The following is a 19,284-nucleotide window of genomic DNA, read 5'->3' as shown; positions in this document are numbered from 1 at the left end:
TTGAATGTTTCTTTTTGCCTGAGAAATTATCACTGACTCTGTCTTCTACTGTGGTACCTTGTCAGAATCTCTGCTCTTTGTCGAGGATCTGAAGTAAACCGGCTCATACTTTCACCCACATCGGCTCCAACCCTATCCCTCACTCAAGTCCCATTTAGTGCTGATTGTGCTCTGGCTACTTCTCCTCTTGCCTTTTTCCTGAACACACAAGCCCAGAGCAGTCCTGGCAGTCCCAGTTCCAGCCGCTCACTGCAGTGGAGGTAAGGAACCTGCTGTGATAAACGTGGGCCTTGGTGATTGCTTCTGGCCTGATAGGTAAAACCTAGACCTTTCTCATTAATAATGGGGAGAAATGGAATGAAAGTTATGGCCCTCTGTGAAAGGAATTTCACAGATCTCTGTTGCATTCAAAATTAGGGAGAAAGTAGTGTGGCATATCAGTAGTTGAATAATTGCGTGTCCATCTTAACTGATGGACAGTCCTGTAACCACCCCATAGGAGAAGCATAGCATGACAGGATGCTAGAGCTCTCTGAGGGTTAAATAGTCCAAACCCACATTTTACACAAAAGGAAAATCTGATTCCAAAACAGGTTAGGGGATTTGTTCAGGTTGCTGAAAATAACCCCCTCCACATTTCTTCCTGTCTTCCTTATGTTCAATGTTATTTGAGTACATACTATGTGCTGGGCACTGAAGGAACAAACCATGACCACAAAGAGGTAAAGTCCCTGTCCTCAGGGAGCTTAGATTTTAGTGGAGGGAGGCAAACAAATTAGTGAGTAAATATTTAACAGATGGACATAAATGATACTGAGAAAATAGAGTAGGCTAAGGGCAATAAGAAATGTGGGGCCCAGGGGTTGACATTTCATATAAGATGGCCAGGGAGGTCCTCAGTGATAAGTTGACATTTGAGTAAAGACCTGAAAGAAGTCACGGAGCCAGAATAATGATATCTGAAAGAAGAGTGTTTCAGACAGAGGCAACAGTAAGTGCCTAAGACCTGACCTAAGAGCTTGCTTTGTGTGTTCTTTGTGCAGCAGAGTCCAGTGAAGCTCCTGTGGAATGAGAGGTGGTGAGAGGTGGGAAATGAGGTCTGAGATGTAGTGGGGAGCCAGATATAGTAGAGCTTTAAAGCCATTATAAGGATTCTTATTTTTATGCTCAGTGAGATGAGAAGCTATTGACGGGTTTAAAGCAGAAGAATGTCATGATCTGACTTAGATGAAAAGAATCACTATGGTTATAGTTAGAAGGCTACTGTTACATTCTAGGTGAGAGACAGTGGTTTGAACCCACGATGGTGCAGGTGGTAAGAAGTGGTCAGATTTGCGGATGTATTTTGGAGGTAGAATTGATAGGATTTCTTGATGGATTAGATGCAGAATTTGAGAAGAAGATGAGTTAAGGATAATTGAAGATTTGGGGCTGAACAGCTAGAAAATTGGGGTTACCGTGAACTGAGACTGGGAAACTGCAAGAGATAGCTAATTAGACATTCAGTTAGAGATATGTGAGGTCTGGGCTAAAGAGCTGTAATTAGGAATTGTGAGCGTATAAGTGAAATGAATCATTAGGTTTGTGAGATCATCCAGTGAGTAGAGAAGGAGGAAATGTCAATGGATTGAGCCCTGGGGTGATCTGACTTGAAGAGGTTGGCCATTACCTTTATTACCTTCTTTGAAAAACCTCTGTTCCTCTTTTAGGCTTATGTCATTCCATTTTTTCTTTTATCCATGCTCATTGCTATCATCCACTAATTTAGTTTTGTTCTCTGAATTCACATTCAGAATCTAGGACAGAATCAGTTTTTAATGAACACAGTGATGAACCTAAATTCTACAAAATCCTTACCACATACATGTGCCTAATGAACATGCTGTTATTTAGCAATTGAACAAATACAGGTCAAAAGAAGAGAAAAATGATTCCAGTAAACAATGTGAATAAGTGAAGAAAATTCTAGAGCTACTGGCAGTGAATTTGACCTCTATTTAAAAATGGATGGGGCTTCCCTGGTGGCACAGTGGTTAAGAATCTGCCTGTCAATGCAGGGGACACGGGTTTGAGCTCTGGCCCAGGAAGATCCCACATGCCGCGGAGCAGCTAAGCCCGTGTGCCATAACTACTGAGCCTGCGCTCTAGAGCCCCCATGCCACAACTACTGAAGCCCGTGTGCCTAGAGCCCATGCTCTGCAACAGTAGAAGCCACTGCAATGGGAAGCCCGCGCACTGCAACGAAGAGTAGCCCCTGCTCACCGCAACTAGAGAAAGCTGCGCACAGCAACGAAGAACCAAAGCAGCCAAAAATAAATAAATAAAAATAAATAAATTTTTAAAAAAATAGATGACCCAGGAAAGAGGGTACTAGGATCTACATACTGCCACCATACAGTGGCCATATTGGGATGTCTTTTATTTCCATGGAGTATAACTATTTTTATGGGCTGAATTGTGTCCCCCTAAAATTCATATGTTGAAGCTTTAACCCCCAGTACCTAGAATGTGACTGTATTTGGAGATAGGGTCTTCACACAGGTAATTTAAGGTTAAATATGGTCATTAGGGTAGGCTGTCATATGACTGGTGTACTTATAAGAAGAGTGGATTAGGTAGGACACAGACACAGAGCGAGAAGACAGACATTTATAAGCCAAGGAGTGAGGCCTCAGAAGAAACCAACCCTGCTGACACCTTCTAGTCTCCAGAACTGGTAGGAAATAAATGTCTCTTGCTTAAGCCACCCAATCTGTGGTAGTTTGATGTGGCAGCCCTAGCAAACTAACACAGCTGTTGTGGCTTTTGGTTGCATTGCCCGAAAGGGCTAGAAATAGTAATTAGAACTGGCCCTGTTCAGAATCTTAACCCTTTTATTGATTGCATCTTAGTGATGACTTAGGACCTTACGAATTGTTGTCCATAGTAATTTGAAGGACAATCAAGACATGGTTGCAACGGGAGAGGCCACAACAGTGAGAGGCCCGCGTACCAAAAAAAACACATGGTTTTAAAATGATGCCACTTTAACTCTTATACTACATTTCCGTTTTTTCCTTGATGAGAAGGGATGGGTCTGTTATAGACAGGCCTTGATGCTGGCTCTCAAGTGTCCTGGATGGGTATGATCAACCTTAAGAGGCATAATAAATATGATTGTGATTTGGGTTGAATTAATTAACCTTGAACATTTAGTCAACTTGTACACCTTCTAAGAATATGATTCTAGTCTGCCGATTGGTGCTGAGACATGGGTATTGCATTGTTGATATAACCCTATTTGAAGGAGTACTAGATATGGTCCTTGGCATAATTCATGCCTCTAGAGCGAGGAGGCAGTTGTGTCTTTGGCCATTCATTGGAGCTGTAGACCTCCTGGGGATAGAAGTTTGGTCTTGGCAACTTCCTGGAACATAGAATGGCTTAGGTTTTGGTTCAATTTTAAATTGCCATCGTCTTTGTTGGCCCTAAAGTGCAGCAAGAAATCCTCATTAGAGTGAACTTTGTATTGGAAGGGTTCTAGCTGTAGCCTGCTGCCTACTGCGTAGGAATTCTTTTCATATAGTCTCTAGTGGAAAAGCTGTTCTTTGGTTGAATATCTTCAGCAGCAAGAAGTTCACTACTGAAGTTTGCAGCTGGGACTAATTCAGCTCTCTGTCTCCTGTGTCACATGTGTGAGAAGCTTTCTGTAGACTTTTATGGCAAAGGACAGGTGTTCCTTTGGGCCTCCTCCAAAACTAGGCAGCCTTTGAAACCCTTTTTTGGTAGTGTCAGGATTGTTTCCTACCAAAGAGAAAGCACTATTTTCATTTTACCAACACCTGCTTGTCTTATCTGTCTTTTTTTAAACTGCTTTTCAAAGTAACTCTAAAAGAGGAATGTCTCCAGAACTTGTTCTTATCCTGGCCCTGTTGTAGGCAAATCACTTCACTTCTTTCTTTCTCAGTTTTCTACATTATTAAACTGGGGATAGTGATAGCACGTCAGGTGTTGCTGTCAGGATTAGATGAGTCAACACATGTAAAATTGTTCAGGATAACAATTATAGTTGCTATAGCAGTTATTTTGCTATTTTTGTTAGAAAATTCACATGTTGCTGATCCTCACACTTCATGTTGCTTCCATTAATTTTCCTTTGGCTTCCACTAGTTTTCTCATATTCTGATTTTCCCTTGAGTAGCTCTAGGTATCACTTATCATTATGTCCTGCCCATGGAAGCTTTGTCATTGGTTAAGATAAGGCAGTGGCAGCTGGGTGCTCTCCTGCCCTCTTGCGCAGGCTCACTAATTATTGCAGCTAAAACTGGCCTGTTGGGGCACACCAGGACATGGACTAAAACAAGAAACACTGAATTACATTCTTTTTTGGGCCATATTTTGGCAGTGGGAAAAGTCCTCAAAACAGGTTTCAAGGTGTTTCCCCCCTCCCACCCCCTTCCCACCCCCCACACCACCCCTCCACCATGTAATGGAAAGAACAGCTTGAGAGTATATTCAGATGTGATTCTCCTGTTAGGGAAGGGAAAGTACTTTTTCTTTTTTTAATGGAAAGGTAAAGTAATGAAGAATGCTAGCTGTGATTTAACCTCAGGAAACTTTATATGGGAGAGAATTATTCATAGATCCTGGCTTCAGTGACTATGAATAAACATATAGTTGTATTGGGCAAGATGTCAAAGGCTTGTTCTTGGATTAAGAGCAGGAAGCTGAAGGTTTCTAGGGTATTTCTGTTTCTGGAAGTAGGAAAATTTTGTTTTCTAGAAAACTTACTCTCTTTTTTAGACGTTGTATTATGGAAAATCTCCATAATATTCCAAAGTAGAGAGAGTAGTCCTACATCTCCAGTATCTATGTTATCAACCCATGGTCAATATTATCTCATCTACATCCCACCTATTCCCCCCTCACTCAATTATTTTAAAGCAAATCCCATGTCATTTCATCTGTAAATATTTCAGTAAAAGCATAAGCATATTACCATTATCACACCTAAGACAATTAATAATAATTTATCAATATCATCAAATATCCAGTATTCAAATGTTTTATGACGGTTTTTTAAAACTCAATATCCAAATATGCCAACACAGTTCATTTGATTACTGTATCTCTTAGGTAGGGTGACCATATAATTTATTATCTAAACTAGGAAACTTTTAATAATGAAAGAGGACTCTATTAACAGTTATACTGGGACAAGAGGCATGAACCTGGGTTGTCATGGACAAATTGGGATGTCTGGTCACTCTACTTTTTTTTTTTTTTTTTTTGCGGTACGCGGGCCTCTCACTGTTGTGGCCTCTCCCGTTGCGGAGCACAGGCTCCGGACGCGCAGGCTCAGAGGCCATGGCTCACGGGCCCAGCCGCTCCGCGGCATGTGGGATCTTCCCGGACCAGGGCACGAACCCGTGTCCCCTGCATCGGCAGGCGGACTCTCAACCACTGCACCACCAGGGAAGCCCTACTTTTTTTTTTAAAAATAAATTTATTTATTTTATTTTTGTCTGTTTTGGGTTTGAACCCATGTCCCCTGCATTGGCAGGTGGATTCTTAACCACTGCACCACCAGGGAAGTCCAAGGTCACTCTACTTTTTTTTTTTTTTTTTGGCTGCACTGGGTCTTCGTTGCTGCGTGTGGGATTCCTCTAGTTGGGGCGAGCGAGGACTGCTCTTTGTTGTGGTGCACAGGCTTCTCATTGTGGTGGCTTCTCTTGTTGCGGAGCACGGGCTCTAGGCGCCTGGGCTTCAACAGTTGTGGCATACAGGCTTAGTAGTTGTGGCTTGTGGGCTCTAGAGCGCAGGCTCGGTAGTTGTGGCGCATGGGCTCAGTTGCTCCGCGGCATGTGGGATCTTCCCAGACCAAGCATCGAACCCGTGTTCCCTGCATTGGCAGGCAGACTCCCAACTACTGCGCCACTAGGGAAGTCCCTGGTCATTCTACTTTTAAAAGTTTCTTTCAATCTAGGTATCCCATTCTCTTTTTTTTTTTTTCCTTCCTTGTGTTTCATTTGTTGAAGCAACTGAGTTGTTTTTCCTTGTATACTTTCCCACATTCTGTATTTTGCTGATTGCATCCCTGAAAGGTATTTAACATGTTCTTATGACCTCTATATTTCCTGTAAACCTGGGGGCTTGATCTGATTCTGGTTTGATTTGGGGGCCTGGGGAAACATACTTAATACAGTAGTTGATGCAGTGTATAGCTATTAGGAGGCAGGTAATGTCAGGTTTCTTCCTTGTTTTGATAGTAGTGGCCATTGATAATTATTACCTAGATTTTTTATTTTATTAGGAGTTTGCAAAAAAGGTGATAGTCCCATTCCTTTTCCATTTATTAGCTACAATACTTACACGAAAGGAATTTCCCCCTTGTTATGTGTTACCCTAGGGTACAGTTAGGTACCCTACTCTTTTTTTTTTTTTTAATTTTTATTGGAGTATAGTTGATTTACAATGTTGTGTTAGTTTCTGCTCTACAGCTAAGTGAATCGATTATACATGTACATATATCCACTCTCTTTTAGATTCTTTTCCTATAAAAGTCATTACAGAGCACTGAGTAGAGTTCCCTGTGCTATACAGTAGGTCCTTATTATCTATTTTATATATAGCAGTGTGTATATGTCAATCCCAGTCTCCCAATTTATCTCTCCCTTCTCTTTACCCCCGGTAACTATAAGATTGTTTTCTACATCTGTGATCCTATTAGGTACCCTTACTCTTTTTTTTTTTTTTGGCCTTGCTGCATGGCATGTGGGATCTGTTACCCGACCAGGGATCGAACCCATGCCCCCTGCAGTGGAAATGCAGAGTCTTAACCACTGGACTGCCAGGGAAGTCCCTGGGTACCCTTACTCTTGAGTCAACTTAATTAGACTCTTTCCTGGGCCTTCAACCTGACACCTGAGTGTCACCAGTTTCTTGGTAGGTGTTTTATAACTGCTGCTTTGTAGTGAAGATTGTTTAGCCAGAGAAGTACAACTGGAGATTTTCGTCTGTGTGAAGGCCCTTGGGGCTTGCCATTTTAGTAGCTGCTGGCTGAATGCTCAGCTGAGCAAAACCTCGGCTTCCTCTTTTGGCTCCTAGTAGTCATCCTGGGACAGGCACCTTGTCATACAGACTCTTGCTATGTAGGTGCTCTGAGAGGTAAAAACTGATCCAGGTAGCAGGAACCCAGGAGCCAGGCAGCTGCAGAAGATAAATGTTATTTGTTAAGTTTCTTTAGGAGGGCCACTTGTAGCAGCTTCTCTTTCATGCCTCTGGATGCTACAGGAGGAGGGGCCACTGCTTATCCTGACTGCCTCAGGGACTAGGGTCAGTCCCTTTCCCAGTCTTGATAGATAGGATAGGTTGAGGCTTAGAGTCCTTCTGTTGAGGAACTAGTACACTAGAGAAAAAGAGACACAAATAATTTTCAGTGATCCTTAGCGTAGAAGAGTTAATTTTCATGGTGTATCTTCAGGATAAACTCCTAGAATTGGGGATGCTGAGTCGAAGAATAAATGCATATGTAGTTTTATTAGATGTTGACCAGTTTCACTTCATAGTGGTTATATCATTTTGTATTTCCATCAGCAGTGTAAGAGAATGTCTATTTGCTCTGTGCCTTGTCAACAGAATGTATCATCAAGCTTTTGAATTGTTGCCAATCTGATGGGTGAGAAATGGTTTCTCAGAGTAGCTAACTAAAAAAAGTCATGCTAAAATGTTCCTTAAGGATGATAATTTATTTCCCAACCTTATGTGGAGGGAAGTAATTTTCCTTTTCTAGGAAATAGAAGTGGATGCACCCATTTTTCCATTCAGCTGTATACTAGTCCCTCTGAGCAGGAGTATAGGTCCAAGTTGGCAGTAGGAAAGTTCCCAGCATGTAGTGGAGAAAGAGAGAATGCTTTTGATACAGAAAGCTTTCGGCCTTATTCATCTCCATTACAACCATTCCCAGAACTTTTCAGGCGATTGCTCTGGACGTTAGCAGATATATTTTTAAAAAATAATTGCAAGGATAGTTCAAAGAACCCTCCAGCCCCCAAACCATGGGCCAAATGCATTCTGCCACCCGTGTTTGTGTAGCCCATGCATGAGCTGAGAATGGATTTTACCATTGAAGGGATTTGTTTTTTTAAAGGACTATGTGACAGAGACCACATATGGCCCTCAAAACCTAAAATATTTATTATCTGGCCCTTTTCAGAAAGAGTTTGCCAACCCTTGCCCTAACCCATTTGACAATCAGTTCCTGACATGCTATCCCATCACCCCAGAATACTTCAGAGTGTGCTTACCACAGAGATTTTTTCATGATTACAATACAGCCATTAAAATCAGGAAATTAGCGTTGATAAATACCATCATCTAATTCACAGACTTAATTCATGTTTTACCAAGTGTCCTAGTAATGTCTTTTATATTTTTTCCAGGCTCGTGTGTTATAATTTTATTATTTCTTTTTGTTTCCTTCAATTTGGAACAATTCTGTGGTCTTTTCTCAACTTTTATGACCTTGACACTTTTGAAAATTACAGGCCAGTTATTTGATAGAATGTCCCTTAATTTGGGCATTGCTAGGGAGGAAAAACTTTTACTCTACCCTCTTAATTCGGTGCCTGGGGGCCTGTGACAAAAGACGGATCAACAGGAGAAAAGACATACAATTTTTATTAATATTTACATGCATGGGATTTCACAGAAAAGAAATTAAACTCAAAGAAGTGGTTAGACTCCGAAGCTTATATACTCTTTTAACAAAGGAAAGGTTTGAGCTTCAAGGGATGATGAATCGTGGGGAAGTAACTAGGAAATATATGGGGGAACTAATGGAAGATAAGGTCTGTTTATGCAAATGCATCATAGCTCTTCTCTACCTGGTACAAGGGACACCTTCCTCAAAGGAAAATTTGCTGGATTTTAGGCAGATAAGGGGAGGGCAGAGAATTCTTCCTGTATCTGTTTTCACTTATCTTCAGCTTAAAAGAATCCTTTTGCCAAAGTAGCATATTTTGGGGAGGCATATTCTGATCCCCTTCAGCATCTTTGGCAGGAACATTACTATTCCTGAAAAAGGATGGTGTGTTTTCTTCTCCTTCAGTCCTGTTAGGCGATACAGGCTTTCATGTTGTCTCATTACTGTGAAGTTAACTTTGATCACTGATTCAGGTGTGTCTGCTAGGTTTCTCTGCTGTAAAGTTACTCATTTTCCCTTTGTAATTAATAACTATTTTGTGGGGGGGCTTCCCTGGTGGCACAGCGGTTGAGAATCTGCTTGCCAATGCAGGGGACACAGGTTCGAGCCCTGGTCTGGGAGGATCCCACATGCTGCGGAGCGACTGGGCCCGTGAGCCACAACTACTGAGCCTGCGCGTCTGGAGCCTGTGCTCTGCAACAAGAGAGGCCGCGATAGTGAGAGGCCCGTGCACCGCGAAGAAGAGTGGCCCCCGCTCGCCACAACTAGAGAAAGCCCTCACACAGAAACGAAGACCCAACACAGCCAAAAATAAATAATTAATTTAAAAAAATAAAATAACTATTTTGTGGGAAGGTTCTTGAAATTATGTAACTACCCCATTTCTCACCAAATTTTAACCCACTGTTTTTAGCATCCATTTATATTTCTTGGCTGAGTTATTATACTGTGCTAGTTGCCAAATAGTATTTTTCTAATTCCAGCATCCTTTCTACATTCATCAGTTGAAACTGCACTGTAAAGAAAAGTTTTCTCCTCTCCCTGTTCATTTTTTCACTTATTTTATTATATCAGCATGAACTCAATGGGCTCTTATTTTATTTAATGGGTTATAATCTATTAATGTCATTATATATTTTGATGCTCAAATTGTACCATATTTGGTCAAGGGGCGTCTCTTCATACTGGCTTCTTTGTCTTTTTTGACATGTCTCCATCATTATTTAGGAACTTCCTCTTTCTGGCCTGTCAAGATGATACTGGCTGGCTTATTTTGTGCCCTCTCTGCCCTAGCCCTTGAATTAGTCATTTCTCCAAGGAGCATGGTTCCTTTTAAAAGCCACGATATGGGTGGTAGGCATGGTTGCTGATATTCGGGTTCACTGTTCCCAGAGAATGTATACATGTAACATGTATATATCTTTCTAAATTTCTTGATCTCTATATATTGAGAACTGTAAGCCAACATTGACATCTTTACTTCCAATTCTAGTTCATTCTAGTTTTTTCCATTTCCATATTTGTAACTCCTTTCTTTGATAGTGAGAAACCTGACTCCCATTACCCTCTATGTACTTACTTGATAATTTCTTCCCATATGAAAACAGTCTGGCTTTGTAATCACTGACTTCCTGTAATCACTGACTTCCTGCCCTCCTCAGCTTGCTGGATCTCCAATGCCCTATGCCAAACTGAAACCACTTTTCTCTGCAAGCGGACAACCTCCTTACCCTTGTCAGTCTCTGACATCCCATGCCAGGCACCGTCCCCTCAACCCCCAACTACTCAGCCATTATCATTATATAATGGTTTCTAGACTGAATTATTCAGGAAGGAAGTGGAGGAGGGAGGATTCTTAGGTTCACTATGTACATCAGATGCACTCTCAGGAGCCTGCATAATTAAAAAAAAATAAGTTTACTGAGATATAATTTACATACTGTAAAATTCACCAATTGTAAGTTATCCAGTGGTTTTTACTAAATTTATAAAGTTGTGCAGCCATCACCAGAATCTAAATTTAGAACATTTCCATAATCCAAAATGTTTCCTTGTGCCCATTTGCACTTAATCCTACTCTTTCTCCCAGCCTCAGGCAACTACTGATCTGATTTTGGTTACATAAATTTGCCATTCCTGAACATTTAATATAAATGGAATCATACTCCTTGTAGTTTTCTTGTTTCTGGCTTCTTACGTTTAGCGTAATGTTTTTGAGTTTTATCCATGTTGTAAGCATGCATCAGCAATTCATTCCTTTTGTTACTTAATAATGTTCCATTGTGTGGATAGACCACATCTTGTTAGTTCATTCTTCAGTTGATGGACAGCTGGATTGTTTCCAGTTTGGGACTATTATGAGGAATTTTTTTGTTTGTTTGTTTTTGTTTTTTTGCGGTGCGCGGGCCTCTCACTGTTGTGGCCTCTCCCGTTGCGGAGCACAGGCTCCGGACGCGCAGGCTCAGCGGCCATGGATCACGGGCCCAGCCGTTCCGCGGCATGTGGGATCCTCCCGGACCGGGGCACGAACCCGTGTCCCCTGCATCGGCAGGTGGACTCTCAACCACTGCGCCACCAGGGCAGCCCTATGAGGAAATGTTGATGTGAACATGTGTGTACATGTCATTGTGTGGACATACGTTTTCATTTCTCTTGGGTAGAGTCCTAGGAATGGAATTGAGTTGTATGATTAGTTTATGCCTAACGTTTTTTTAATATATGTATATAAATTTATTTATTAATTTTGGCTGTGTTGGGTCTTCGTTGCTGTGCGCGGGCTTTCTCTAGTTGCAGCAAGCGGGGGCTTCTCTTCGTTGCGATGTGCGGGCTTCTCATCGTGGTGGCTTCTTTTGTTGCGGAGCACGGGCTCTAAGCATGCGGGCTTCAGTAGCAGCGGCGCATGGGCTCAGTAGTTGTGGCTCGCGGGCTCTACAGCGCAGGCTCAGTACTTGTGGCTCAGAGGCTTAGTTGTCCTGCGGCATGTGGGATCTTCCCGGACCAGGGCTCGAACCCGTGTCCCCTGCATTGGCAGGCAGATTCTTAACCACTGTGCCACAAGGGAAACCGTAACGTTTTAGAAAGTTGTATCATTTTATATTCCTACCAGCAATGTTTGAGGGACCATTTTTTTACGTCTTCACCAACCCTAGATATTCTTTTTGCTTGATTATAGCAAAAATTTCTCTCAATATGTTGTAGTTTCCAGTGTACAAGTCTTACACTTCTTTTGTTAAATTTATCCCTAAGAATTTTATTCTTTCTAATGCTATTGTGAGTGGAAGTGTTTCTTAATTTCATTTTCAGGTTGTTGGTTGCTAGTATATAGAAATACAGTTAGCTTTTGTGTATTCATGTATCCTGTGATCTTGCCAAACTTGTTTATTGGTTTTAGTAGGTTTTTTTTTAATTCCTTGAGATTTTCCACATACAGGATCATTTTATCTGTGAATAATAACAGTTTTACTTCTTCTTTTCCATCCTGGATGATTTTATTTTTTACTTACTGTACTGGCAGGAAACTTCAGTACACTGTTGAATAGAATAAGCAAAAGCAGACATACTTGCCTTTTTCCTTCTCTTAGTAAGAGGAAGAAAGCATTTTGTCTTTCACCATTAAATATGTTAGTTGTGAGGTTTTCATAGGTGCCCTTTATCAGGTTGAGGATGTTCCCTTAACTTGTCCGAGTTTGTTGAGAGCATTTATTGTGAATGTGTGTTGGACCTTTGTTAAAAAATGTGTTTTCTGCATCTATTGAGATGATCATATAGTTTTTGTCCTTTATTCTATTAATATGGTATAATATATTAATTGATTTTAAACGAACTTTGCAAAGGATAGATCCCATAGTTTAGAATCCTTTTGCTTTTTCTTTCCCTTCCCTTCTATTTTTCTTCTCTTTTAAATTGGTTTTTAAATTTTATTTTCATTTTTAACTGTGACTTAATATAAAGAGCATAAAATTTGTCATTTTAACTATTTTTAAGTGTATAGTTCTGTGGCATTAAGTACATTCACATTATTGTGCAGTGTCACTCCCATCCATTTCCAGAATGTTTTCATCTTTGCAAACTGAAACGCTGTACCCATTAAATGCTCATTCCCCATTCCTTCCTCTCCCAGCCCCTGGTAACCACCATTCTACTTAACTTTCTTTATGAATTTGACTACTCTAGACATCTCATATAAGTGGAATCATAAAACGTTTGTTCTTTTGTGACTGGCTTATTTCACTTAGCAAAATGTCTTTAAGGTCATTGCTGTTGTAGCATGCGTCAGAATTTCCTTCCTTTTTTAGGCTGAATAATATTCCATTGTGTGTATATACCACAACTTTCTTTATCCATTCATCTATTGAGGACACTTGGGTAGCTTCCACCTTTTGACTATTGTGAATAATGCTACTCTGAACATGGTGTACAGATATCTGTTCGAGTCCTTGCTTTCAGTTCTTTTGGGCATGTGCCCAGAAGTGGAGATGCTAGATCATACGGTAATTTTTTGTTTAATTTTTTGAGGAACCACCCTACTATTTTCCACAGCAGCTGCACCGTAGTGCATTCCCACCAGCAATGCATAAGTATTCCAATTTCTGCACATGCTAGCCAGCACTTGTAATTTTCTGTTTTTATAGTTGTTGTTTATAATAGCCATCCTGATGAGTATGAAGTGGTATCTTATTGTGGTTTTGATTCGCATTTCCTTGATGATTAGTGACATGGAGCAGGTTTTCATGTGCTTGTTGGCCATTTGTATATCTTCTTTGGAGAAATGCCTATTTGTGTCATTTTAAAATCTGGTGTTGTTTATTGTTTTTGTTGTTTTGTAGGACTTACTTATACATCCTGGGTATTAATTTTTAATAGTATCTTTGTATAGATTTTGTGCTAGTTCCTTTTGAATTACTAATTATTTTTGAAAGAGGTATGTTCTTCCTAATCTACGTGTTTACAAGAAGTTTGTGTAGAAGAAAGACCAGGACAGTGGATTAGACTGTTAAGTAGTGTCTGTGGTTTACAGTGAAGCTCATTATATTGCATTTTTTTTTCTCTCTAGCTGTAAGTCTGTCTTTAGGCCACTGCACTATGGTCCTAAGTAGGGTCCAGGAAATAAGCTCACACAGGCATCCATTCACTGTGTCTTTGAGTGGGTTCGTTAGTACTGTCTTTTTGATTTTGTTAAAGCTAGAGTTTACCTCATCTAATTGAGGTGTAATTGACATATTATATTAGCTTCAGGTGTACAGTGTATGATGCAATATTTGTATGTATTGCGAAATGATCACCCTAGTAAGTCCAGTTAACATCCGTCACCATACACAGTTGTAATTTTTTTTCTTGTGATGAGAACTTTCAAGATCCACTCCCTCTCCTAGCTACTTTCTAATATGTAGTAGTTATTGTTAACTATAGTCATCATGCTGTCCATTAAATCCCCATGACTTACTCATTTTATAACTGGAAATTTGTACCTTTCAACCCCCTTAACCCATTTTGCCCAGCCCTTCACACCCCCTGCCTCAGGCAACCACCGATGATGTGTTCTCTATATTCATAAGCTCAGACATATTTGTTTCTTTGCTTTATATTCCACATAAAAGTGAGATTATATGCTATTTATCTTCTTCTGTGTGACTGTTTCACTTAGCATAATGCCCTCAAGGTCCATCCATGTTTTTACAAATGGCAAGACTTCATTGTTTTTTTTAAAAATTTTTTTTCAATTAAAAAAAAATTGAAGTAGAGTTGATTTACAATGTTGTGCTAGTCTCTGCTGTACAGCAAAGTGACTCAGTTACACACATAGCGACATGCTTTTTTTAATATTCTTTTCCATTATGGTTTATCCCAGGGTTTTGAATATAGTTCCCTGTGCTATACATTAGGACCTTGTTGTTTATCTATTCTAAATGTAATAGTTTGCATCTACCAACCTCAAACTCCCAGTCCATCCCTCTCCCTCCCTCACTCGCCCTTGGCAACCACAAGTCTGTTCACTATGTCTTGAGTCTGTTTCTGTCCTGTAGATAGGTTCATTTGTGCCACATGTAAGTGATATCGTATGGTATTTGTCTTCCTTTTTCTAACTTACTTCACTTAGTATGATAATCTCTAATTGCAACCATTGCTGCAAATGGCATTATTTTGTTCTTGTTTGTGGCTGAGTAGTATTCCATTGTATATATGTACCACATCTTCTTTATCCATTAATCTGTTGATGGACATTTAGGTTGTTTCCATGTTTTGGCTATTATGAATAGTGCTGCTGTGAACATAGGGGTGTATATATCTTTTTGAATTATAGTTTTTAGACTTCATTCTTTTTCATGGCTGAATAATATTCCTGTGTGTGTATATGTGTGTGTGTGTGTGTGTTTGTCTTTATCCATTCATCCATTCAGTATCTTATAATTCAGTATCTTACAATTTTTATTTATAAAACATTGAATTAAATTTTCCCATATTCAACTATTCTTGTTCCATTTTTGCCAGTTTTGATTCATTAATTTTTTTTATTTTTTATGTTATTCATTTATACTTCTGATGATCTAAAACATTCTGTATTTGCAAGTCTTTTTCAGATTTCTATTAATTGACTCCTATCCCATGGAAATTCATCTTCCCATTATTGATTTTATTGGCTGACTTTCTTACCATCAGATTTTTTTTAAGTGTTTTGGTTATTATTGTGACTGGTAATTCGTTTTCTGTGTAGTTTTTTTTTTTTTTTTTTTTTTTGTGGTACGTGGATCTCTCACTGTTGTGGCCTCTCCCATTGCGGAGCACAGGCTCTGGACGTGCAGGCTCAGTGGCCATGGCTCATGGGCCCAGCCGCTCCGTGGCATGTGGGATCCTCCCAGACCAGGGCACGAACCCGTGTCCCCTGCATCGGCAGGCGAACTCTCAACCACTGCGCCACCAGGGAAGCCCAATATAGATTTTTTTTTAAGATTTTTTTTTTTTTTTAACTTCAAGTGAGTGGTGGCAAAAAATACAGTTGACTATTAGAACTATTTTGGTTCCATTTGTGCTGAGGTGCCAGAAGTTTTACCCACTATTGCTGCTGTAACATCGCTGCAAATGTCACCCAGCAAAAAAAGTAAATAATGTCTCAGTATTCTTATGAAAATAGACTTGACATTGCCGTCCTTCTGAAAGGGCCTCAGGATCCTTCAGCGGTTTGCAGACCAACTTGATCATGATATTTTTAAAAATTAAACTTGCTAAAATTGTATAGAATTAAAACATGCATGCATATAAAGGAAATAGACATAATTTTCTTAGGCTGTTGTTATCCGGTTTTGAATCAAAGTTATACTAATGCCATAGAACAACTTAGGCAGCTTTCCAACTTATTCTGTTTTCTAGCACAACTTTATAATAAGACAAGGATTACTTGTTCCTTGAAAGTTTGTTAGTTATCTCCTGTAGAGAGCTACTTGGCTTGTGGTAGGAGTTGTGTGGAGATGCACAATAAATTCTATGATAGAAGGTTATACAAAATTCAGTGCTGGTGTATGGAAACCAGTCTTTAATTCTGCCCTGGAGAACTCAGTGAAGGCTTTAGAGGGAAGGAAGTTTGTGAGTTGAGAAGAGAATAATTAACATAAATTTGTCAGGTAGTCATCTGAGACAAGGATATTTAAGGAGAAGCAATAGCATGTGCAAGGGAGGGGAGACATAATTGGGGTGTAGAGCATATAGAGAGTGGATTTGTGAGGAGGTGATGATGATCAGGACAGATCGGCAAGGGGCTGGCCATATCATGAAGCGCCTTGAATAGCATGCTAATAACTAATTTCGATATTTATTTATTTGACATGTGAGGTGATCATTTACTAGTTTTCTTTAAACTACTGTAGCTTAGAATTGAACCATGGTTGTACCAATTAACATGCAGTATAATTACTACTATTACATTACTGATTGCTACAAATTTCTTTTTCGACTGCAGCCATCCCCCTCCTGTTCACTTTACATATGTGTAAGCCACCCACATTTTAAATTTAATTTTTATTTTGTCGGAGTAATATATGGACATAATTTCAAAAGTCAGTGACTTCTTTAAGGCTTGTAAAAGAAAACTGGATATTCTCTTACCCCACTCTTACCATCCTTAATTTTTGCTTCTCAAAAGTGAGCACTTTATGGGCTTCCCTGGTGGCACAGTGGTTGGGAGTCCACCTGCCGATGCAGGGGACGCGGGTTCGTGCCCTGGTCCGGGAAGATCCCATGTGCCGCGAAGCGGCTGGGCCCATGAGCCATGGCCGCTGAGCCTGCGCATCCGGAGCCTGTGCTCCACAACGGGAGAGGCCACAGCAGTGAGAGGCCCGCGTACAGCAAAAAAAAAAATAAAGTAAGCACTTTAAATTATTTCATGTTAAAAACAAAAAAAGAAGAAACCAAACAAAAAAAATTATTTCATCTGTATCAGTGTCAGTTATGACTTCATAACTATTATCCTAGTTCAATCACTGTATGCTGTGATTATGTTTGTTTTCTTTTACAACTTTTTGTTTTCTTGAGGGTTATAATTACCTCACTTTTGCATTGCTTCATATTTTATGTAGAATTCATTTCTTCATCCCCAAATTTTCCATCAGAAGTGTAAAATGCAGTAGGTTACATTAAATGATCTAATGATCCTCCCCGTCACCCCCATCATTATTCCTAGAACCCTCTCATATTCCACTCCAGTCTATCTTGATTATTCTCTAGTCTTCTTGCATAGTTGCCATCATGGTATTACCAGTACCTCTTTCCACTGTGGGTTTTAATAAGTTCACCAGATCTTCTGCCTTCCTCTTAGTCAAGTCCTTCATTTTGGTGGACCATAGACACGCAGATTCTTTTTTTTTTTTAATACTTTTTAGCTGCACCGCACAGCATGTGGGATCTTAGTTCCCTGACCAGAGATGGAACCTGCGCCCCCTGCATTGGAAGCTCAGAGACTTAACCACTGGACCACCAGGGAAGTCCCAACACCCAGATTCTTTTTTTTTTTTTTAAGTTTTATTGATCTATACTATTGTTTTCTTTGTTTCCATTTCATTTATTTCTGCTTTGATCTTTATGATTTCTTTCCTTCTACTAACTTTGGGTTTTGTTTGTTCTTCTTCCTCTAGTTCCTTTAGGTGTAAGGTTAGATTGTTTATCTGAGATTTTTCTTGTTTCTTGAGGTAGGATTGTATTGCTATAAACTTCCTCCTTCGAACTGCTTTTGCTGCATCCCATAGGTTTTGGATTGTCGTGTTTTTGTTGTCATTTGTCTCTGGGTATTTTTTGATTTCCTCTTTGAGTTCTTTAGTGATCTCTTGGTTATTTAGTAATGTATTGTTTAGCCTCCATGTGTTTGTGTTTTTTACATTTTTTTCCCTGTAATTTATTTCTAATCTCATAGCGTTGTGGTCAGAAAATATATATGATTTCAATTTTCTTAAATTTACCGAGGCTTGATTTGTGACCCAAGATGTCATCTGTCCTGGAGAATGTTCCACGTGCACCTGAGAAGAACGTGTAATCTGCTGTTTATGGATGGAGTGTCCTATAAATATCAATTAAATATATCTGGTCTATTGTGTCATTTAAAGCTTGTGTTTCCTTATTAATTTTCTGTCTGGATGATCTGTCCATTGGTGTAGGTGAGGTGTTACAGTCCCCCACTATTACTGTGTTACTGTTGATTTCCTCTTTTATAGCTGTTAGCATTTGTCTTATGTATTGAGGTGCTCCTGTGTTGGGTGCATATATACTTATAATTTTTATATCTTCCTCTTGGACTGATCCCTTGATCATTATGTAGTGTCCTTCCTTGTCTCTTATAACATTCTTTAAAGTCTATTTTATCTGATATGAGTATTGCTACTCCAGCTTTCTTTTGATTTCCATTTGCATGGAATATTTTTTTCCATCCCCTCACTTTCAGTCTGTATTTGTCCCTAGGTCTGAAGTGCATCTCTTGTAGATAGCATATATACGCGTCTTGTTTTTGTATCCATTCAGGCAGTCTATGTCTTTTGGTTGGAGCATTTAATCCATTCACATTTAAGGTAATTATCGATATGTATGTTCCTATTACCATTTTCTTAATTGTTTTGGGTTTGTTTTTGTAGGTCCTTTTCTTCTCTTGTGTTTCCCACTTAGAGGAGTTCATTTAGCATTTGTTGTAGAGCTGGTTTGGTGGTGCTGAATTCTCTTAGCTTTTGCTTGTCTGTAAAGCTTTTGGTTTCTCCGTGGAATCTGAGTGAGATCCTTACCAGGTAGAGTAATCTTGGTTGTAGTTTCTTCCCTTTCATCACTTTAAATATATTGTGCCACTCCCTTCTGGCTTGCAGAGCTTCTGCTTAGAAATCAGCTGTTAATCTTATGGGAGTTCCCTTGTATATTATTTGTCATTTTTCCCTTGTTGCTTTTAATAATTTTTCTTTGTCTTTAGTTTTTGTCAATTTGATTACTGTGTGTCTCGGTGTGTTTCTCCTTGGGTTTATCCTGCCTGGGACTCTCTGTGCTTACTGGACTTGGTGGCTATTTCCTTTCCCGTGTTAGGGAAGTATTCGACTATGATCTCTTCAAATATTTTCTCGGGTCTTTCTCTCTCTCTTCTC

The 19,284-nt window shown here is 39.7% G+C and overlaps 1 protein-coding gene across 9 annotated transcripts in view; it reads left to right on the top strand.

The window, feature by feature from the left end:
- Positions 1–19,284, top strand: part of MAST2 (microtubule associated serine/threonine kinase 2) — a 201,080-nt gene that overhangs the window by 109,850 nt on the left and 71,946 nt on the right. The window contains exon 2 of one of the 9 annotated variants that reach the window (XM_060140188.1): positions 66–260. The exons of the other annotated variants lie outside the window; for them this stretch is intronic. Within the exon in view, the coding sequence (XP_059996171.1) occupies positions 66–260 (195 nt within the window). The remainder of the gene's footprint in view (positions 1–65; positions 261–19,284) is intronic. 9 annotated transcript variants of the gene reach the window in all.

Source organism: Lagenorhynchus albirostris, chromosome 2 (genome assembly GCF_949774975.1).
Source record: "Lagenorhynchus albirostris chromosome 2, mLagAlb1.1, whole genome shotgun sequence".
In the NCBI taxonomy this organism is placed as follows: domain Eukaryota; kingdom Metazoa; phylum Chordata; class Mammalia; order Artiodactyla; family Delphinidae; genus Lagenorhynchus; species Lagenorhynchus albirostris.
Note: the sequence above shows the minus strand (reverse complement) of the source record. Positions and strands in the feature narration are given on the sequence as shown.